Source organism: Gymnoscopelus microlampas (genome assembly GCF_963454915.1).
Source record: "Gymnoscopelus microlampas genome assembly, chromosome: 15".
NCBI classification, from domain to species: Eukaryota; Metazoa; Chordata; class Actinopteri; order Myctophiformes; family Myctophidae; genus Gymnoscopelus; species Gymnoscopelus microlampas.
Genome location: NC_139952.1, coordinates 8,108,550 through 8,132,030, shown reverse-complemented (window position 1 = coordinate 8,132,030; position 23,481 = coordinate 8,108,550). Strand labels below are relative to the sequence as shown.

General features: G+C 43.8%; 1 protein-coding gene across 1 annotated transcript; it reads left to right on the top strand.

Annotated features, from left to right (window-relative positions):
* Positions 1–4,129: 4,129 nt before the first annotated feature.
* Positions 4,130–22,512, top strand: LOC311061630 (uncharacterized protein; the record flags this gene model as incomplete). Its single annotated transcript, XM_084080322.1, is given in 9 exon segments — positions 4,130–5,762; positions 12,496–12,714; positions 14,400–15,967; positions 16,537–16,679; positions 16,803–16,859; positions 17,058–17,165; positions 18,455–19,390; positions 20,824–21,344; positions 21,347–22,512. Coding segments are annotated over 9 exon segments (6,351 nt in total).
* Between the last annotated feature and the right edge of the window lie 969 nt (positions 22,513–23,481).

Here is a 23,481-nt window from a genome sequence, read left to right as displayed (position 1 = left end):
TATCATCTTCATACCACTAGCAGATTGACACGTGCAATGTTCCAATTCAGGTTGTGTTATTAGCACACATAGCTTAGTTCAAACAGCTTAAACATCAACTTCTCATGGTTGTGGGTGGCAACCATTCCATGTTGGGTTATTACACACCGGTCACACCATGGGGGGGGCCCAAGGGGTCCACGAAGCATTTGCTGGGGGTCCGCGACAACATGCTGCCTCACAGCTGCGCAGAATATCTTATATCTCTCTCTGTCAATGACAACAACTGGAGCTGCACAATGTGTCCTTGTACGTTAGCTTGTGTGTACACGTGTGTGTGTGTGTGAGCATAATACCGTCTACACAGCACATAACTGAAAGTCTACAAATACTTTGAGTGCGCATGGACTAGTACAAATAACTTTGTATTGAAGTTATGACCTCAACATGTGCACAACAATGGAGCCAGCCAGTGCTGCATTATATACCAGCCCTCTTTCCCAAAGAGGTTTGGCTGTGAAGAAATCCTTTTTATTTTAATTGCAGTACATCCTCAACTACTGCTAGTGACTGTGGCCAAGTGAGTGCAGAATGGGCGAGAAATCACACCAAACTCAGAGGACTGCAACGTTTTAAGTGTCTCATCTGCAAGCCCGATTTATACTTTGTTGTACGACAGTGTCACGTGCCAGAAATGGACGATCTACAAGCTGCGTATGCGTACTGCGTATGCGTTGTGAGCTTGTATATCGGCTGCTTTTGGCACGTGACACCATCGTACGGCCAAGTATAAATAAGGCCATGGTAAGGACGCTAAAGGCAACACAAAGAGTCAAATATGCTTATCATTTTGGCATGAAACTCAATAATCGGATGTGACATTGCTTGGAGGCATCTATGTATATAGAGGGCAGTGTTTGAAGAAGTATACTTAGATTAATTTTTTCTCAAGTAAAAATAGCAATACCACAATGTAGAAATACTCTGTGACAAGTAAAAATCTTGTACTCAAAATGTTTATAAAAAATACCAAAGTATTGGCATCAAAATATACTGTAAATTTTGAATATTTTAAAAATAGCAGATCTACAAGCTCACAGCGCATCACATGTGAGCTTGTAGATCGGCTAAACTATAAAATAGGATTTAAGTGGTTCTGTATGTCTTGTATTAACAATCTAAATCTTAAAAGTAACTAGTAACTAAATCTGTCAAATAACTGTGGCGGAGTAAAAAGTACAATAGTTGCTTTTGAGATGTGGTGAAGTAGTACAGTAGAAGTATTGGAAAAATTGGCATACTCAAGTAAAGTAACTTTACTCTCCACCACTGGATAAAGGCTTCTCATTCTGTAAAAAAAGAACAAGTCAATAAGTTGCTTGGAGGCTCCTGTATAAACTGAGGGGGAGGGGCTGGACACAGATCAATGGATCATTAATGAGAGTGGTAAACGCTAGAAGGTCTATTATTTGTTGGGAATGATAAAAAACTAAACTAAACTCAATTAAAGTTGCTAATTAAATGATAAGAGTCAATTAAATCCCAGGTCAGTGAGAGTGAACTATGTGCTATTGTGTAAAGCAGTAATAGGCTACTATCTAATCATGGTATCTACTATATGCCCTCTCCTCCCCCGGGAGGAGGCAGAGATGGTATAAACAACGATTCCATCACGTACGCGCCGCATAAGGGTCCAGGAAGGCATCGGGTTCAAGGCGACGCCCACACAGCCGGTGAAATGGAACAAAACAACTCAACATGACAGAAATAAACCAAGTTAATATGTTGTTATAGGAAAAAACAATGATTTGTTGTTTATTATTATTTTAACACTTTTACTTGCACAATTTGCACTTGAATTAAAGTACTGGAGTACTTGCTAAATATTCAAATTTACATGAATTTAAAAGTAGGCTACTGGAGCACTTGTTAAGTATTCAAATGTGCATGCATTTAAAAGTACATAAGTATTCAAAAGTGCAAATTACAAAGTGCATTTTTTCCCAATATCAATGCATTGCAGTATTGAAAAGTAAGACAATTTCATCAACAGAATCCAAGATTTTCGTGAAATAAAATGTTCATGAAATAAACGAATACATATCAATGTTGTAAAACAGCAGATCTACAAGCTCACAACATGTCAGTTTGCGAAACGTTGTAGCCTAAGCTTGTAGTTTACCTTGGAGCTTCCTCCACTGTGATGTCATCATTGTGCAAATCCCCTCTGCTACGTTTAGGTTCACATTTTCAAAACGTTACTCATTTCTATATGCGCAGCAGCCATTTTGGAAATGGAAAGAAAGTGGGCCTCTTCCTTACTTCCTTCTGTAAGGCTCTACGGTACAGTTCTGTCCGGTCCGAGTCCCTGGTCCCTCCACACACGCTGGACAGGTGTCTAGATCAGTGGTTCTCAACGTGTGGTCTGGGGACCCCCAGGGGTCCTTGAAGGGGTTCCAGGGGGTCCCCAGCTAAATATTAGTTAATATAGCATCAAAATCAGTTTAACCACTTTAACCCTATAACATCGGCTATTTGAAAGTAGGCGATCTACAAGCTCACATGTTGTTAGATTTTTTTCCCCATTCCCCTTTTTAATGAGAACATTTTGAAGATTTTTGAAACATTTTAAGAACACAAATAGGCCGTATACATATTACTTCAGGACATGAAAAGAACCACTGGTTTAGAAGCTGACATAAGGACGTAGAATTGGAAATTAGTGTTTCTTAACAGGACTACTGTCACACCACCAGTGACAAGAAGGAGCGCTCAAATAAGGTCCTGCGCTGCCCTCAAGTGGCCGTTGAACAGAACTGACCAGAACAGGCAAGTAGTAGAGACAAATCCTTGGTGTGTGTTAATAAATATCACATTGAGAGAGAGAGAGAGAGAGAGAGAGAGAGAGAGAGAGAGAGAGAGAGAGAGAGAGAGAGAGAGAGAGAGAGAGAGAGAGAGATTAATAACTATTTTCTGTTTTCTAAAGAGCTGGAGAGACAGGGAGACCCTGACAGGGAGACCGTGTTGTGAGCTTGTAAATTTAGCATATCGCAGGCTGGTCACCATAACAAAACTTTGCCATTGTTGTTCAGCTGCACTATCTGTAGTAGTACAAACTCTATTTATATGACTGACACAGCACAACCTGGCCTGGCGGAGATCTTATATCACTGAAAACACAGGAGCTTCAATTATAATCAAATAGGGGTTTGATGCAGAATCTGCAAAATGTCCCTTTAAGGACTTTGATCGAGAACATGGCTGATGATAACACAAGCAATCATTGTTTAAAGCGGTACGCAAGTATGACCACGGAGGGGGAAAAAGCAATAGTTGAACAACTCTTCAGCTCTTCAGAAAATATTCTATTCACCACATAAGACTGTTTGTTTATAGAAATAGATTAACATTTTAATTCTGTTTTGTCAACCTGCTCACAGCATGAAAGAGTCCAGCGAAGGGTTTACAAGTTGTGAAGTGAAGTTGACTGTCATCTTTATGACTCATAAGAAGCACAATAAAAAGCTGATATCATTATTCTCTACATGAACCTTGGATCAACAAGGTTATATCATTAACAGAGAAGACTTAAGGACAGACAGGTGAGTACAGTATATGCGATTTCTAGTACACAACATGACAAAAATGTGTGAAATTCCACAGTTGTACTATTTGTTTGAATTATGTATTTCAGTGAGAGAGAGAGTATGTGTCCATTATGTTTCTCAATATACTATGTATTGTATACTGTAATATATTTTATAATTTAAAGTAGTAGTTCACACAAACAATTACTTATTTCCTATCAATTACACACCCTATGAAGCATTGAATTCATGGAGATGTTTTATTTTTTTGTCGCATTTATAAGAAAATAATTTGATTACCGGCGGGCGGTCTATCCAGTAGGAGACACAAAGTCTGCTTTGTGTCTCCTACCGGATACACAAGCAACTTTATTATTATCATCAAATTATTATCTCAGTAATGCGACCAAAACAAAACAAATCTCTGTGAATTCAATGCTTTATAGGGTGTGTAATTGATAGAAAATAAGTATTTTTTTGGGTGAACTACTCCTTTAAGGGTTTTGGTATACGTTTCTCATTTTTGTTTGTTTGTTTGTTTTTCATATACTCATTGTGTAGAAATGGCGTCTGCCAGCATTCTCCTGTCTGAAGAGCAGTTCCTGTATTCTATCTGTCTGGATGTGTTCACTGATCCAATCACCACTCCATGTGGACACAACTACTGCAAAACCTGTATCACACAACACTGGGACAGTACTTATGTGTCTAAGTGTCCATTATGTAATGAAACCTTCTATAGGAGACCAGCAGTCTTTATTAATAAAGTTCTTGCAGAGATGGCTGATCAGTTCAGGAAGTCAAAGAAGCTGAAAGAAACTTCCAACACAAATGAAGAAGCTGCTAAACAAGGTGAAGTATCCTGTGACATCTGTACTGAGATCAAGTTCAAGGCCATGAAGTCCTGCCTGGTGTGTCTGACCTCCTACTGTGAGACTCACCTGGAGCCTCATCTGAGAGTCGCAACATTAAAACGACACAAACTAATCGACCCTGTAAAGAACCTGGAAGATATGATGTGTAAGAAACATGACAGACCTCTGGAGCTGTTCTGTAAGACTGACCACATGTGTGTTTGTCAGTTCTGCACCCAGTTAGACCATAAGTCACATCAAATTGTATCTCTGAAAGAAGAATATGAAGGAAAGAAGGCTGAGCTGGGAAAGACAGAGGCTGAAGTTCAGCAGATGATCCAGGAGAGACACCTGAAGATCCAGGAGGTCAAACACTCAGTAGAGCTCAGCAAGAAAGATGCAGACAGAGAGATAGTAGACAGTGTGCTGGTCTTCACTACTCTGGTGAGCTGTATTGAGAGAAGCCAGGCTGAGCTCATTGATGTGATTGAAGAGAAGCAGAAAACAACAGAGAAACAGGCTGAAGGCTTCATTAAAGATCTGCAACACGAAATCACTAAGTTAGAGAAGAGAAGCTCTGAACTGAAGCAGCTCTCACACACTGAAGACCACCTCCACCTCCTCCAGAACTTCCCATGCATCAACACTCATCCACACATCAAGGACTGGACAAAGGTCAATGTCCATCAGTCTTCATATGTGGGGACTGTGAGGACAGCTGTGGCTCAGCTGGAGACGACACTCAGTCAAGAAATGGAGAAGCTGCGTGATGCTGAGCTGAGGAGGATCCAGCAATATGCAGTGGATGTAACTCTGGACCCTGAAACAGCATATCCCTGGATCATCCTGTCTGAGGATGGAAAACAAGTGAGTCATGGAGACAGGAAGAAGAATCTCCCAGATAATACAAAAAGATTCTCTGCATTTGGCGCTGTCTTAGGAAAACAAAGCTTCTCCTCAGGACGGTTTTACTATGAGGTTCAGGTTAAAGAGAAGACTAAGTGGGATTTAGGAGTGGCCAGAGAGTCCATCAACAGGAGGAAGGAAACAATCACACTGAACCCCAACAATGGTTACTGGTCTATATGGTTGAGGAATGGAAATGAGTACTGTGCTAATGCTAGCCCTGCTGTCCTCCTCCCTGTAAGAGAGGAGGTCCAGAAAGTGGGAGTGTTTGTGGATTATGAGGAGGGTCTGGTCTCCTTTTATAATGTGGAGACCAGAGTTCATCTCTACTCTTTCACTGGCTGCTCCTTCACTGAGAAACTCTACCCATTCTTTGGTCCATGTCGTAATGATGGAGGTAAAAACTCTGCTCCTATGATAATCTCTCCTGTCACTCACACAGATTAGACCAAGTGACGGTATGAAGCCAGATGAAGTTCACCGTACGACAGTCACATGATGAAAATAGCTGATCTACAAGCCCACAACGCATTGCTATGTGACGTGTTCTGAGTTTGTAGATCTGCTAGTTCCAAAATTGAAAACAACAAATGTGTATATTGAGGGACTAATTTACAGTTTATTCTGAGTCACTGTAGTTTCTATATGTATGTTATTATGCAGTACAGTATATCATAGTGTTCTATTTTCTAATGAAACACAATAACTTAATAGTACATGTCTGAAGTACAGCCAAAGACTAATATTGTAAATGCTATACAATTGTCTATTCCTACTACAAGGACTTGATTGTACGTTTCATTTGACGGCATTCAAGTTTAAAGGTAGTATACCGTAAGTGATATGTTCTGGGCTTAAAACTAAATTTCGCTTGGTTATCCTGTTCTGGCTCCTGATTGGGTCAAATTGGTATCCTGACCTGAAAATGTATTTTCCGTTTACTAAAGCGTTGGAGGCACAGGGATACTCCTGTTACTGAACGTACACTTTATAGCAATGATTACTATCAGAATATATCCAGATGTAAGATAAAGATTATTTTCTTTAGGTTTGTTCTCGTTTTCATTCATTAATGTGCAGGAATCATTATCAGGAATTACAATATTTTATTGTCAGTGTGTCGTACTGTAATGCAATTACTATAGAACAGTTCATTGAAAATAGGAATATAATTATTCTGATGGTAATGATTGGCTCTTGTATTTAGCTGTATGTTATGAATTATAGAATCAGGAAAATTTGATATTTTTGTAATTAATGTGCAAATGTCTTTGTGTGAACTACTTGTATTTTACTCACTTTGAAGAATAAAATAAATTACACTTTGAAGAATTACACTGATTGGTGATTTCTTTTTTTTTATTTTACTGTAGTATGTCAATGTATTCATCTTGTCAGTGGTGGATAAAGTAGTCCAAAATAATATAGATATTCAGGGTCAAATCTTAATGTGTACTTGAGTTAGAGTACTGGAGTACTTGCTTTTAAAAAATACTTAAGAATTCAAAATACATGGTTTTAAAAATATGCACGTTTTTGAAAGTACAAATTACAAAGTTAATTTTCTTTTTAATACCAATGCATTTATCATATTCAAATTGATACATTTTACAAAACAATCCAAGATTGTCCCGACATTTAAAAAAAATCGCAATAATATTTAAAATAGCAGATCTACAAGATCACAACGTGTCGCATTGTGACATGTTGTGAGCTTGTAGATCTGCTACTTAAGTGGTTCATTTGTAATGTACTTTTTACCTTAGCAAATATCTGTCTTTGAAATGGAGTGGAAATAAAAGTCATAAGTATCCAAAAATACAAATACTCAAGTAAAGTACAGATACTCAAAATAAATTACTTAAGTACTCAAGTAAATGTACTTTGTTATTGTCCACCACTGCATCTTATCATATGTACTGTTTATTGCATGTGGGCAAAACTGCCTCATTTGTTCACTATGACACCATGGTCTAGTGCACTGGTTCTCAACATCTGGTTCGGGGACCACAATGGGACCAAATGGACCCTTATGGGTCTGTAACTCATGAGAATGTAAAAAAGAATGACATTCTTAGACTTAAATGAGCACTGCAGATTTTACAGTGTAGATTGGTGGCCCAGTTTAGTTTAGTTCAGTGATTCTCACCCTTTTCAATGTCAAGGACCCCCAGTTTGATATGTACAGTATTCGACCATAGACCCCCATTTTATACTATTTTTTATCATTTGGGACCACAATCGACACTGCAAAATGCTCAGTGCTAATTTAACTCTCTCTTTAATGGAACCAAAATGAACGGTACATTTGGTTCCAATTGTACACTCTCAGAGTTACAGACCAGTAAGGGTGCATTTGGACCCCTTGGCCCCCAGACCTCACGTTGAGAACAGTGGTGTACTGTAGTTTGAGGTCAGTAAAGTGGTGCAGTCTTTGATACCAGGTTCACACAGGTGTAGCATTGGTGTTAACACTTTATATTAACAACTAAAGTCCTATATGCTTTGTCTTGTGATAAACAGTGAAAATAGCATATCTACAAGCTCACAATGCATCGTTGTGAGCTTGTAGATCTGATGTTTTCACTATTTATTAAAATGTAGAAAATATTTGAAATGTTGTGATGATTTTTGAACATTATAATGACATGCAGGAAAGTGCTAAAGGACCTTGTAGAAAGCTTGAATAAATTGGTAATAAGGTCCTTATACTGTATGGTCAAGTAGGTGAAGTAAGGTGAGGTGAAAGTGTCATGGTGCATCATGTGACATTTATGATGTGCTGTGTCAGTAATAATCTACCCACAATATTACAGTTGCACTATTGTTATTGTTATCTCTGTAGAGATAATGTCCAGGAGATGGACATTATGTTTTCACGCCTGTCAGTCCATCTGTGTACAACACAATTTTGCATGGACATTCCCAGTAGGCCAAAGAAGAACATACACCCCAAATCTTTTAAATTCGGCCTCATGGTGGCGCTATAACATGCTGCTTCAGTTTTTTTCGCTCGGTTGTACAATCATTTTCCTCCTCCCTGGATTCCATGAGTGCAGTGGTGACACCTTTGAATGAGTGATATACTATGTATGATTGATTTGGAAAGTGTGAATGTTGTCTACAGTGTTCAAACTGTTCCAGGTTTTGGAACCAAATGTTGGACACATTTCACAAACAATGTCTCTCCAACCAGCACAACACTGACAATGTATTACAACAAAGCAAATAAAATCTACTTATAAAATAAACTGATACAAAGTCTGTTGCAAATTAAGTTGCAAAAAAACATAACATTTAATATGCTATAGGAAATGTCTATATTATATTGTGGTGTAATATACTTTTATGGACATTTTATAACTTTATGGAACACTGTTCCCAAGCTCTCCTTTTGACAAACAACATAAACTTGCTCGACGGAGATCACTGAAAACACAGGAGGAAATAGGAGCTTGAATCGTTTTGTGAAGACACATCTAACTTCAGGTCAAACTTCACAGTACATGACAGCCTCCCGTGCAAATGTGCTATAAAACAATATCTTAAGGACTTTGATCGAGACCATGGTTGATGATAATAAAATAACAAAAGCAATGTTTAAAGTGGCACGCAAGTATGACAACAGAGGGAAACAAGCTATAGTTTAACAACTCTTCAACTGTTCTCGAACAATATTGTATTCATCTTATAAAAAAGATGTAATAAAAGAAAATAAATTAAACATTTTATTCTGTATTTGTCAACCTGCTCAGAGCATGAAAAAGTTCAGCGAAGGGTTAACTTTTACAACTTGTGAAGCAAAGTTGACTGGCATCTTAATGATTAATCAGAACCACAATTCAAAGCTGATCAACAGGATTTTATCATTAACAGAGAAGACTTAAGGACTGACAGGTGAGCACAGTATATACTGTATATCATTTTCCGTACACAACATGACAAACATTTGTTAAATTCCACAGTTGTACTATTTGTTTGAATTACGTATTCCAGTGAGAGAGAGAGAGAGAGAGAGAGAGAGAGAGAGAGAGAGAGAGAGAGAGAGAGAGAGAGAGAACGAGAGAGTACTTGTGTGTCCATTATGTTTCTCAATACACTATATTATGTATCGTACTAGAGCTGTGGGTCGCTTCGCGACCCTTGCGTCTAGTCGCTGGCGCGAGGCTCTAGAGTTCGAGTCCACACGCACACACAGACCGTCCGTCCGTCCGTCCGTCCGTCCGTGTGTCCGTCCGTGTGTCTGTCTGTGAACAGCTAATCTCCCTCACCGTTGGCCCGGCTGCTGTGAAACTGCGCGCACACACTACCTGGATGCCAAAGCCAAACTTCTGCCCTGAATTTTTCATATTGGCATGTTATAGCGCCAACAAGAGGCCGATTTGTGCAAAACACATTTTTGGATCTCATTCCTACAGATTTTGTCCAAACCTCACGCAAATCGGTACACAGTATCTCTATAGTCATGTGATCAACACAGATCTGTCCGATTCTCCATATTCCATCCTGATTGGCTAAGATTGGCTTCCAAAGTTTGCAGGATTGGTTCGTTTTCAACAAAATGCCTCAAATCATCAACGCAGTATGCGATTTCCGTGACATTTTCCGCGCTTATTCCCATAGATAAATATAAAGGCTAGATGACTCACCCGCGCTGCTGGCCAATGGAGAACGACGTTGCCACATGGCGGCCATCTTGCAACAGTCATTCATAACATTATGTCTATGGCCATTTATTATTGAAATAACCATAGCATGCTCAATTTTCTTTTTTTTAAAATAATTTTTATCCCACGATTTTGTAACCCTTATTTTTCACCCGGTGCCAATTTTCTAAGTGATCCTGGGCACTACACTCCCCTCACCAGCCTAGGGAGGCCAGGGCCGAGCTCATGCCTCCTTCAATGCATGAGAGCCAACTGACCTTCTTGTCACCTGACAGGAGGGAGTTTCCCTGGTTGGACGTAGCGCATGGAAGGAACACGTTATTCCAACCAGTTCCCTTCCCCTCCATCAGGCGCCCCGGCTGTCATGGGGGAGGAGTTTAGTGACCAGGATTACTACATGTTTTTGTGAGGGTATCAACTACCCTGAGAGACACGGGGAGAACATGCAAACTCCACACAGAGTAGGCCTGTGCTCAATTTTCATCTGATTTTCAAACGGTTTGGTTTGTTGTAAACGGGAGGCATGCGTTAATCCGACAGACCTTTTCTCCGACTATGTGGCATCCGCGTGCGGTTAGGGTTAGGGTGCGGGTTTGGTTCGGGTTTACTGTTTAATGTCGGAGCACTGCGCTGTCGGAGGAATGCGCTGTCGGACTAACGTATTGCACCCACATTATGTCTATGGCCATGTATTATTGAAATAACCATAGCGTGCTCAATTTTCATCCGATTTTGGTTTGTTGAAAACACCAAATATGTAGTTATGATACTGCATGCTTATAATTATAGTCATGGATTTTATATGAAAATAACATTAAGTATGCAGTATCATCACTACGTCTTTATTTCAATAATACATGGCCATAGACATAATGTTATGAATGACATTGCAAGATGGCCGGTTGAGCTACGTTTGCGACGCCCCCTTGAGCCATCTAACCTTTATATATATCCAGGGGTGCACATAACTGGTGCGCAGGTGCGCATGCGCACCCAAAATAAAAAATGCGCACCACATCAGGCGACGCGAGGCGCTTTTGCGCACCAACAGCTGGGACAGGAATTTCCAAGCTTTTATTTTTTAGCAAAACTAAAAAATAAAAGCCTGGAGATCGAGGCTAGGAATTTACTTCCTGAAGCCACACTCACTCTAAAGCACCCGTCGGCCCCATGTACAGCCATTAGGCACAGGGGTAGAGATTCGCGAGGCGACGCGACTCGCGTCGCCTCGCGTCGCCTCGCTGCGTGCACGCAGCCAGCAGCGGCTGTTAGAGGCACTCGTCACCGATGATGAATGCACCGTAATGGTGCAAAATATGCCGTGAACGTCCCAATCTGGCGGATAAAATCAGCGCAGCAGCACAGGGCACCAACCTTGGGGGCTTTACCTAACAGCGTGAGAAAAAAAAACGGCGAAAATCGGCGGAATTTAGAAGCAGAGCGTCCTTTTTTTCTCGCCCCCCCCCGTTGACAAAACTGTCCGGTGGGCACCGTGCTGAACCCACCCCCCCCCCCCCCCCCGTTGACAAAACGGAACGGGACCATGCGCACCAAGTCACATCTCCAGGTGCTCTTCTGCGTACCAGACCTAAAAAGTTATGTGCACCCCTGTATATATCTATGCTTATTCCCACTAGGCCGAGGAAGAAATGCCATTTGAAATGTTTCAAATCAGCCTCATGGTCGCGCTATAACATTCCATTTTGGGATTTTACCTACAACTGCACCGATCTGTGCGAAACTTTGCACGCACACTCCCTAGAGGCCAAGGAAAAACCTTTGCCCTGCATTTTTCACATCTGCCTTTTACATCTACCAGGAGGCCGATTTTTGCAAACACATTTTTTTCATATTACTCCTACAGATTCTGTCCAAAAATCACGCAAATTGGTACACAGTATCTCTATAGTTGTCATATATGCTATATATGTGTGTTCGCCTTTAAGAGAGCGACGTTACGACACTGCCGTAAAGCAGGTCCGCTCTAGCCTTTTACGTCAGTCGTATGTTGTGACCTACCCACTACACATGTTGTTGTTTGTACATGCCCGAAGTTACAAGTAAACTCTATTGGATTATACCCTTTGTGGGGACATTGGATTTCATTACATGGTGTCAGAAGCACTTGACGGACGCATCGCTTCAGAAAAATGGCCAAATTTAATCCCCTGGACAGTTTTGCATTCGATCGTCCGAATGTATGGAAAGACTGGAAACAGCGTTTCCAGCGGTATCGTCTGGCGACAAAACTAAACAAAGAGGAGGGAGAAGTTCAGGTCAGTTGCCTGATATATGCTATGGGCCCGGAGGCTGAAAACATTTTCAAGTCATTCGCGTTGTCAGAGGACGATCGAAAGAAGTTTGACGTCATGTTAGGAAAATACGACGACTACTTTTATCCCAAACGGAATGTAATCCACGAGCGCGCCTGTTTCCATCAGAGAGTACAGCGGCCCGGTGAGAAAGTTGAAATGTTTATCAGAGCTCTTTATGATTTATCAGAACACTGTGACTTTGGAGCAATAAAAGACGAGCAAATACGTGACCGCATAGTTGTGGGCATTCAGGACAAAGACCTATCGCGCAAACTGCAGCTGGAGGCTAACCTGACTTTGACCCAAACTATCCAAACCGTCCGCCAGTCTGAAGAGGTGACCACACAGGTGCACCAGCAGCAAGGAGAGGCGTGCACGGCAGTGCAGGAGATCGCCCACGGACGCGGTAGACCCGCATACAGAGGAAAACCTCAGTGGAAAAATAAAAGAGAAAGTGGAGAGCAAGGAGGACCAAAATGTGGCAGATGTGGAAAAATACAGCACAAAGACCAAGAAAGGTGCCCAGCCCTCAAATCGACATGCAACAAATGCAAAAAGGTGGGTCACTGGGAAATAAAAAGTCATACCAAATCTATCAGAGAAGTGACAGAGACAGAGACTGTTTCACAGCCAGCATACTTCCTAGGTTCAGTCACAAACACAAACACAAACAGAGATAATGATCAGTGGACTGTACATATTCTCATTGGAGAGACACCAGTCAAATTTAAAATTGATACTGGGGCAGATCTAAATGGTAACCGTCTTCCATGCCGACATCTCGCCACTCCGACTAGTGGCTTCCGCGTGCGGTTAGGGTTAGGGTGAGGGTTAGGTATAGGGTTCGTTAACGTCGGAAAGGCGACATGTCGGAAAGCCGCCATGTAACCGATCTAAATATCATGGAAGAAGAGACATTCAGCATGTTATGCCCTAAGCAGAAACTGGTCCAGTCCAATATCCCACCAATGAGCAGCCCTGGTGGTCAGTTAGTTTGTTTGGGGAAGTTTCAAGCTAATGCACAGTACAAAGAGAAGCAGTACCCATTCCCAGTGTATGTCATCCGCAGCCTAACTGCAAACAATCTGCTAGGCAGAGACACAGCATGTGCAATGGGGCTGGTGAAGCGCATTGAAGAAGTGCACAATGCATTTGGGGAGCATGGAACTCTCAAGACTGACCCAGTCAAAATACGATTAAAGGAGACGCTGAGCCATATGCAGTGCACACAGCACGCAGGGTCCCCCTGCCTCTCGTACAGAAAGTAAAAGAGGAGATACTGCGTATGGAGGAAAACGGTGTCATTGAACAGGTGACAGACCCTACAGACTGGTGTGCACCGATGGTGCCAGTTCCAAGGAAAAATGGCAAAGTGCGCATCTGCGTGGACCTGAAAAGGTTAAATGAGGCTGTAAGGAGAGAGAGGTACGTCCTCCCAACTGCTGAGGAAATAACTGCAAAGCTGAGTGGCGCAACCATGTTCACGTCACTAGACGCTGCCTCAGGGTTTTGGCAGATACAGATGTGCCACTTCAAAACTTCACACGTTACTGTTCTTTCCCTGAAAGTGCAATGAAAATGCATTTTTTTCCTCCCTTTTCTGCCCTTAAAATGCACTGTTTTGCCCCTGAAGAGAAGTTGTCACTACACACCCCCGTTTTTCCCTTCAACAGACATCCATATACATGAGAACAAAAGAATGTGTGTTGTGACTCATTATGAGGCGAAAGGTGATTTGACCAGTTGCTCAAATTAATTAGCATCATAAAAGCAGTGATCATCAAAATAATTCAGCATTTTAAATGCCCTTCTTTGTCCCTCTTATTGCCCTGGGAATCCCCTGAAAATGTACTGTCTTGGCGATGGCAGGACATGTGAAGTTTTGAAGTGGCACATCTGTACCTCTACACACCGAAAGCAGCAAGTTAACCACCTTCATAACACCCTTTGGGAGATACTCATTCAAGCGGCTCCCATTCGGCATTACAAGTGCTCCAGAAATCTTTCAACGGAAAATGGCTGAAACTCTACATGGCCTTGATGGAGTAGCTGTCTACATGGATGATATCCTCGTGTATAGAAACACTGCAGAACAGCACGACCAGTACCTAAGCAAGGTGCTGGAGAGAGTCGAGTCTGCTAGCTTAAAGTTAAACAAAGACAAGTGTGTGTTCATACAGAACCAACTTCACTTCCTTGGCCAGGTGATCGACAAAACAGGTGTGAAACCAGATCCTGATAAAGTCAAAGCGATCAGAGAGCTACCAACACCACAGAACGTGCAGGAGCTGAGACGAGTCCTAGGTATGTTCACATACCTGGGTAAATATATCCCAAACCTGTCAACAGTGGGTCAGCCACTGTATGAACTGTTGAGATCAAAAACTGCATGGATGTGGGACCACGCACAGCAGGAAGCGTTCCAGCGCATCAAAGACATCCTGTCTACTGCTCCAGTTCTAAAATTCTACGATGTGAATCGACCTACTGCTGTGTCTGCCGACGCGAGCAGTTATGGCATCGGCGGCGTGCTGCTGCAGCAACACGACGGAGACTGGAAGCCAGTCGCCTATTGTTCATGTCGTCTGTCTGAGGCTGAAACCAGATACGCCCAGATTGAAAAAGAGTGCCTGGCAAGCGTCTGGGCATGTGAAAGGTTTGAGAAGTACCTTGTGGGCCTTGAGAACTTTAGGCTAGTCACAGATCACAAGCCCTTAGTGCCACTAATGAACAAAAAAGATCTGGACAATGTTCCAATAAGGTGCCAGAGTCTGTTAATGAGATTAATGAGATTCAAACCAACTGCTGAATATGCACCAGGCAAGACCTTGACTGTAGCGGACACCCTGTCACGGAGTCCACTACAGTGCATGACAGAAGTGACTGACACCCACTCAGATGTGGCGTGTTACATTGCAGCCATTGCTAATAACATCCCAGCTACACCACAAAGGCTGGAGAACATAAAAGCAGCTACAGCAGCTGACAGCAACCTGCAGATGGTGCTGAAATGTGTCAAGTCAGGATGGCCAGACTACATGGCCGATGTTCCAGTAGCCATCAGAGACTATTTCCCTATACGGAGTGAATTGTCTGAGTACAATGGAATTGTCACAAGGGGATGTCGCATGACAATCCCAAGCCCTTTGAGAGCAAATATCCTAGATCGGATCCATGATGGACATCAGGGTCTGACAAAATGCAGAGAGCGGGGTAACACATCAGTGTGGTGGCCTGGCATCTCATCTGAAATCAAACAGAAAGTCCAGTCCTGTCAGGTTTGTCGTGAGATGAGACACACGCAGCGAAAAGAGCCCCTCATCTCGACCCCTCTACCTGACCGGCCCTGGAAAAGAATTGCTATGAATCTGTGTGCTTATAACAAGCACACCTACCTCGTCGTGTCAGACTACTTCTCCAGGTTTCTTGAGATACTCCACATGCCTACAACCACTGCCTCACAGGTGGTGTTAAAGCTAAAGACAGTCTTTGCCAGATTTGGGTGCCCGGACCAGGCCGTGAGCGATAATGGGCCCCAGTTTGCATGTGAAGAGTTCCTTCTTCTTCTTTCGTGTATCGTCGTCATATGTCCAGCTCAGTGTCACAGAGCCACGCTCTCGTCTCTGGTCCCACTTGGAAGAGGCCAGCCTCTGAAGGAGGTCTGTACAGAGGACAGGTGGTGATTATATGTTCGGCAGTCTGCTCAGGCTCGCCAAATTCGCATACTGCGCTGTCTGCCAGGCCCCACTCCTTCATGGACGATTTGAAGCGACCAACCCCAGTACGGAGGCGGTTGAGCAGGGTCCAATGCCGGCGTGGTAGATGTTCTCCTTCAACTCCATCCGGGTCTGGGACGTGATGGTGCAGACGTGTGGGTTCAGCCGACTCCCATTCCTACTTCCAGGAAGTTGCTAGCCATGCCCTTGTAGACAGGTCCTGAGGGATGGAACCAAGCATCTCTTGTGCTGTCCTGTTGTAGGGGTGACGGGACTTGAGTCTGCTTGGGGACGCTGCCTTAGTTGTTGTATCGTGCAGGATATGCCAGTCATGTTCTTGGGCTTTCCTTGCAAGTGCGAGGGTAGCGGCCTCTCGTCGGAGACCGGCCGGGGCAATTCCCGCTAGGACTGGCAGGTAGGACACGGGGGTGGGCTTCAAGCAGCCAGTTATGATCCGAAGGGCATTGTTGATGATAGGATCAACCATCTTCACATGTGGGCTTCTACTCCAGACTGGGGCGCAGTATTCGGCAGCAGAGAACACCAGGGCTTGTGTAGAGATTCGTAGAGTCCTGGCGGAGGCACCCCAGGTTGTGCCAGCGAGGCGGCGGATAAGCGAGACCCTTGCTGTCACTTTGGCTCTCACTTCCTCAAGGTACTGTTTGTAGGACAGTGTCCTGTCCAGCCGAACACCGAGGTACTTGGGGGCTAGTTGGTGCTCCAGGCGCTTGTTGTCGACGGACACCGACAGTTCCCTTTTGGCCTCTCTGTTGCACAGGTGGTATGCGGCCGACACAGTCTTCCCAGTACTGAGCTGCAGACGCCACTTGCGAAGGTAGGTGGCCAAGATGCCCATGTCCTGGTTGAGCCCCTGTTCCACCGCTGACCATGTTGGTCGACGCAGCATGATGGCCAGATCATCTGCGTAACCATATTGCCTGGATGTTGTCTCCGGGAGGTCGTGGATGTAAATATTAAACAGCAGTGGTGAGAGGACAGACCCCTGTGGCACCCCGTTTCTCAATCTCCTCAGTCTGCTTCGCTGGCCATCACTGGTCCGGAGGATGAAGCTGCGGTTGGACAGCATCTCCATTATGAACTTCACCATGTGCCGGTCTGGGATAGTCCTCAGCAGCTTCAGGTGAAGTCCACGGTGCCAGACGGTGTCGTATGCGGCTGTTAGGTCGAGCAACACTACCCCAGCGTTCTCTTTGGCCTGAAAGCTGTCCTCGATGTCCTGGGTGAGCAAGGTTACTTGATCTACTGTTGATCTGCCCCGCCGGAAACCAGCCTGTTCCCTTGGAAGCTGTGGGTCTACTACTGGCTCTATGCGGCTGAGGATCATCCTCTCCAGAATCTTAAATGGGACGCAGAGCAGTGAGATGGGTCTGTAGGCCTTGGGGTCTTCCGCAGTTTTGCCTGGTTTCAGTAGGGCGATAACAGCAGCACGGCGCCAGGTCTTCGGTAGTTTGGACCTCTGGAAGCAGGATGAGAAAAAAGAGCACAGCCAGGCAGATGTTGTCTCACTCTGGTGGGTCACGAACTCTGGGTGGATGTTGTCATGCCCCGGGGACTTGCCTTGCCTAAGGTTGCCGATGGCCGCCCTAAGTTCAGCTGTTGTGAACTGTCCGGACATGTCAGCATCGACACTGGGTGCCCTAGAGAGGGAAGATACCTCGCACAGTGTAGAGCGGGCAAAGTTCTTATCTGCACCTTGAAACTGGCTGTTCTTCAGGAGCTGGGCTGCAATGGCATCTGCTGTCACAGGGCACGTGGGGGGTGTAGTTTTCCTGCCAGTGAGCTGGTTGATAATCTGCCACGCCTTACGGCTGGAATGGGTGAAATCGATTGACTCAGCGGATTCAGTCCATCTGGCCCTTCGGGTGAAGTCCAGCTTGTGGAGTAGTGCCGTTGCAGTCGCTTCCACATCCTCCCTTGAGCCAGCCTGCTGATGTTCACGCAGGAGGTGGTTGCACTCTTCGTCCCAGCCCGGGATGTAGCTCGCATTGTAGCCGCGAGGGATCGTCTTCTTTGCTGCACTTAGGAGCACTTCACAGTAGGCTGCATATGCTGAGTCCACATCAGCGATGTCTGGGTCCGGGAGACAGGCTGATGTTCTCTCTGTCTCCGTGGTGAATGCCTACCAGTTGGCCTTCCGGAAGTTCCACCTACGGACAGGTTTACCCTCTACCGGCTGCACCAGTGAGGGGACTTTGATGACAGATGGTCGGTGGTGTGACCGGGGGAATCTATCAATGTCCTGTCTCTCCGGAATTGGGTCGCTGTTGTGGCATACAGCAAATGCGAGGTCTGGGTTGGTGAAGGTGTTCCATCTTGAAGAGTGGAAACTTGGTGGCTCTTTGGGGTCGAACAGGAGCTGAGCATTGGCGTTGGAGGCCCACTCACACAGCGTCTCTCCGTCTGGTGTAGTGTGGGAGTATCCCCAGTCAGTGTGCTGGCAGTTAAAGTCCCCTGCATAGATGGCAGGTGCCTGGGCAAGCGGGAGGGCCAACACGGTCAGTGTAGATGGTGGAGGCTTGTACACATTTACAACAGATGTTGCCTGTATCTTGGGGGACAGCCACTCAATGCTGGCACCTGGTGGGGATTGGCCAGTGGCTGTCCACCCAAGATCAGACCTCCCAAAGGAGTTCCGAGGGAGTTCCGAGAGTTCGCTAGAGAGTTTGACTTTGAGCACATAACGTCCAGTCCCCATAATCCGCAAGGAAATGGACATGCAGAGAGAGGAGTTCAAATCGCAAAAACGATTCTACAACAGAAAGATCCTCTACTCGCTCTCATGTGCTACCGCTCTACACCATGCACCACCACAGGAGTGAGCCCAGCTGAAATGCTTATGGGAAGGAAGATTAAGACCACGCTCCCAACACTTGAGAAAAAACTTCAACCTCGATGGCCTAACCTAAAAACTGTCAGGAGCAAGGATGCAAAGGAGAAGGAGAAACAAGCTTTCTACTTCAACATTCGCCATGGAGCAAAGCCCCTGCCATTGCTGAAGCCTGGTGATCCTATCGTCGTGAAACTGGACCATCAGCACGCATGGGGAACGCCTGCTGTCATCGCTGGTGACAGTACAACTCCACGCTCCTATGTCATCGAGACACAACAGGGGGCGACACTGAGGCGCAACCGTCGTCACCTGCAACATGTCCCTGTGCCGGCTGGAGACATACCAACTCTAGCACCAGATGGACAGCAACAGGAAGCTGCTAAACAGCAGCCTGACCCTGACATTGCCACTGACACTGCCTCACCGACACCCAATGCCCGTCCACCGCCTACAAAAGATGGACAGTTGTTCACACGGTCTGGCAGACTGATCAAACCCGTGGACAGATTGACTCTGTGAGTATGAGAGACTGAAAAAAAAAAAAAAAAGGAAAACTCTTGAATCTATTGTTCAGTTTGTGCAATGTTTTGCTGATTGTTAAACTAAAAAATAAAAAATAAATAAAAAAGGAAATACTGTATGTGAAACAGAAATGTGATCTTGTGCATTGTTGGTGCTATGTTGTTTTGTTGTTTCTGAGAAGAAGTCCTAAGTACAACTGCTGTATAATTGTGTTTGTTTACAAGAAAAGAAAAGAACAAAAGTTGAAAAGGGGAGATGTCATATATGCTATATATGTGTGTTCGCCTTTAAGAGAGCGACGTTACGACACTGCCGTAAAGCAGGTCCGCTCTAGCCTTTTACGTCAGTCGTATGTTGTGACCTACCCACTACACATGTTGTTGTTTGTACATGCCCGAAGTTACAAGTAAACTCTATTGGATTATACCCTTTGTGTGGACATTGGATTTCATTACAATAGTCATGTGATCAACAGAGATCTGTCAGATTTTTCAAATTCCATCCTAATTGGCTAACATGGCGTGCAATTTCCGTGACATTTTGAACGCACATTCCCACTAGGCTTTTCACATTGGGCTTGGGCGCCACCAGCAGGTCTAATTTAGCATAACACATTTTTGGAACAAAATGCCTCAAATCATGAATGCAGTGTCGGATTGAAAGGCCTAAGAAGAAATGGCACCCTTTTCACATTGGCCTATTATAGCGCCCCCCCCCCCCCCCCCCCCGGTTTAGTGTTAGACACACGTTGCGTTCGGTTGTGTCGGGAACACCCCCCCCCCACACACATACCGCGCGGAATCTCTCTCTCTCTCTCTCTCTCTCTCTCTCTCTCTCTCTCTCTCTCTCTCTCTCTCTCTCTCTCTCTCTCTCTCTCTCTCTCTCTCTCTCTCTCTCTCTCTCAGCTACTTGTATTCAATCCATCGTCTTAGAGGCTGCGTTTAGACGCTAGCGTGGGTAATAATGTTTTGTTTGGGATGTGCATGGCACGAAAATGACGGACATATTAGCGTGACTGTGGTGGGAATAGGGACATTACCGCGGTGACTGCGACGACATAATGTGTAAGTACTATTAGCCATTTTTGGCTAACGCTAAACTGTGCTAAAGGTTTTCCCCTTCCGGTGTGGTCGGTAAATGTGGAGAATTTGTCTTGGACGAACGTAATTATGCTCCGAGGGGGCAGATGTGTAGTGAGCAATGAAAAGTAGACGAAACAATGCGTAAGTGAATAGCGCACGTTGTGGCTAGTGATGTAGTGACATGTGATATGTTGTTGTTGTGTTGATACCGAAACAAGGAAATGGCGCCAGTGACACCAGTGACGGAAGGGCTTCTCTAATGTAAAGATATATGTAATGTAATATATCTTATAATTTCAGGTTTTTTGGTATATGTTTCTAATGTGTGTTTGTTTTTCAAATAGTCGTTGTGTAGAAATGGCGTCTGCCAGCAGTCTCCATTCTGAAGAGCAGTTCCTGTGTTCTATCTGTCTGGATGTGTTCACTGATCCAATCACCACTCCATGTGGACACAACTACTGCAAAATCTGTATCACAAAACTCTGGGACAGTACTGATGTGTGTAAGTGTCCCTTGTGTAACAAAACCTTCTATAGGAGACCAGAAGTCTTTGTTAATAAAGTTCTCGCTGAGATGGCTGATCAGTTCAGGGAGTCAAAGCAGCTGAAAGAAACTTCCAGCCAAAACCAAGAAGCTGCTAAACCAGGTGAAGTCTCCTGTGACATCTGTACCAACAACACCAAACTCAAGGCCCTGAAGTCCTGTCTGGTGTGTCTGACCTCCTACTGTGAGACCCACCTCGAGACTCATCTGAGAGTCACAACGTTAAAACGACACAAACTAATCGACCCTGTAAAGAACTTAGAAGACATTATTTGTAAGAAACATGACAGACCTCTGGAGCTGTTCTGTAAGACTGACAACATGAGTGTTTTGTCTGCACTCAGTTAGACCACAAGTCACATCAAATGGTATCTCTGAAAGAAGAATATGAAGGAAAGAAGGCTGAGCTGGGAAAGACAGACACTGAAGTTCAGAAGATGATCCAGAAGAGACACCTGAAGATTCAGCAGCTCAAACAGTCAGTACAGCTCAGTAAGAAATATGCAGACAGAGAGATAGCTGACAGTGTGCAGATCTTCACTGCTCTGGTGAGCTGTATTGAGAGAAGCCAGGCTGAGCTCATTGATGTGATTGAAGAGAAGCAGAAAACAACAGAGAAACAGGCTGAAGGCTTCATTAAAGAGCTGGAACAGGAAATCACTCAGTTAGAGAAGAGAAGCTCCGAGCTGAAGCAACTCTCACACACTGAAGAACACCTCCACCTCCTCAAGAACTTCCCATTGATCAACAGTCCTCCACCCACCAAGGACTGGACCAAGGCCAATGTCCATCAGTCTTCATATGTGGGGACTGTGAGGACAGCTGTGGCTCAGCTGGAGAAGACAGTCAGTCAAGAGATGAAGAAGCTTTGTAATGCTGAGCTGGGGAGGATCCAGAAATATGCAGTGGATGTAACTCTGGACCCTGATACAGCAAAGCCCTCGCTCATTCTGTCTGAGGATGGAAAACAAGTGAGTGATGGAAACAAATCGAAGAATCTCCCAGACAACAAAGAGAGATTCTACTCATCAGCCTCTGTCTTAGGAAGGCAAAGCATCTCCTCGGGAAGGTTTTACTATGAGGTTCAGGTTAAAAGGAAGACAGACTGGGATTTAGGAGTGGCCAGAGAGTCCATCAACAGGAAGGAGAATCCAATCACACTGACCCCCAACAATGGTTACTGGTCTATATGGTTGAGGAATAGAAATGAGTACAGGGCTAATGCTAACACTCCTGTCCCCCTCCCTGTAAGAGAGAAGGTCAAGAAAGTGGGAGTGTTTGTGGATTATGAGGAGGGTCTGGTCTCCTTTTATGATGCGGTTAGCAGAGTTCATCTCTACTCTTTCACTGGCTGCACCTTCACTGAGAAACTCTATCCATTTTTTGGTCCAGGTCTTAATGATGGAGGTAAAAACTCTGCTCCCCTGATCATAAAAAACTATGCTCCCCTGATCATCTCTCCTCACACATATTCTTGTATTCTGTCGTAGACAGTATACTTCACCGTACATGGTGAAAATAGCTGATCTACAAGCACACAACGCATTGCTATGTGACGTGTTCTGAACTTGTAGATCTGTTAGTTCCAGAGTAATAATTAAGCATAATCCTCTGCTTTACACGAAAAGGGTTCATTTTAATCTAAAACAACAAATGTGTATATTGAGGGATTCATTTACAGTTTATTTTCAGTCACTGTAGTTTCTTATGTATGTTATATGCAGTATATCATATGTTCTATTTTTTAATGAAACACAATAACTTAATTGTTCATGAAGTACAGCCAAAGACTAATATTGTAAATGCTATACAATTGTCTACATTTCTACTGTGGTACAAGCAAGGACTTGATTGTACGTTTCATTTGATGGCAAGTTTAAAGGTAGTATACCTTTCTGGGGTTAAAACTAAATATTTTAGTGAAAAGGTTAATCACTATAATATTCAGATAGTAATGTTTGCTAAAATAGTATTTTTTCTCTCCAGCTCTTTAATAAACAGGAAAAAAAAATTCAGGTGGGTTGCCAATTTTATCCGATCGGGAGAGAGTACCCATTTATCAGCTTCAATTGTGTAGTTTTCAAGTTCCAAATTTCTCTGCTCACTTTGTGTCATTACTTCTAATTTCACTTAGTTATCCTGTTCTGACTCCTGATTGGGTAAAATTGGTATCCTGACCTGAAAATGTATTTTCTGTTTACTAAAGCGCTGGAGGCACATGGAGACTCCTGTTAATGAACAAACACGTTATAGCAATGATTACTATCGATAGAGCTATGTAACAATTATTTTTAACAAAATAAAATTACTTACTGCACCTCTAGGTCTCATTTTCATTTATGAATGTGTAGGAATCATTATCAGGAATTACAATATCATATTGTCAGTGTGTCGTACTGTAATGCAATTACTATAGAACAGTTCATTGAAAATATAATGATTATGATGGTAATGATTGG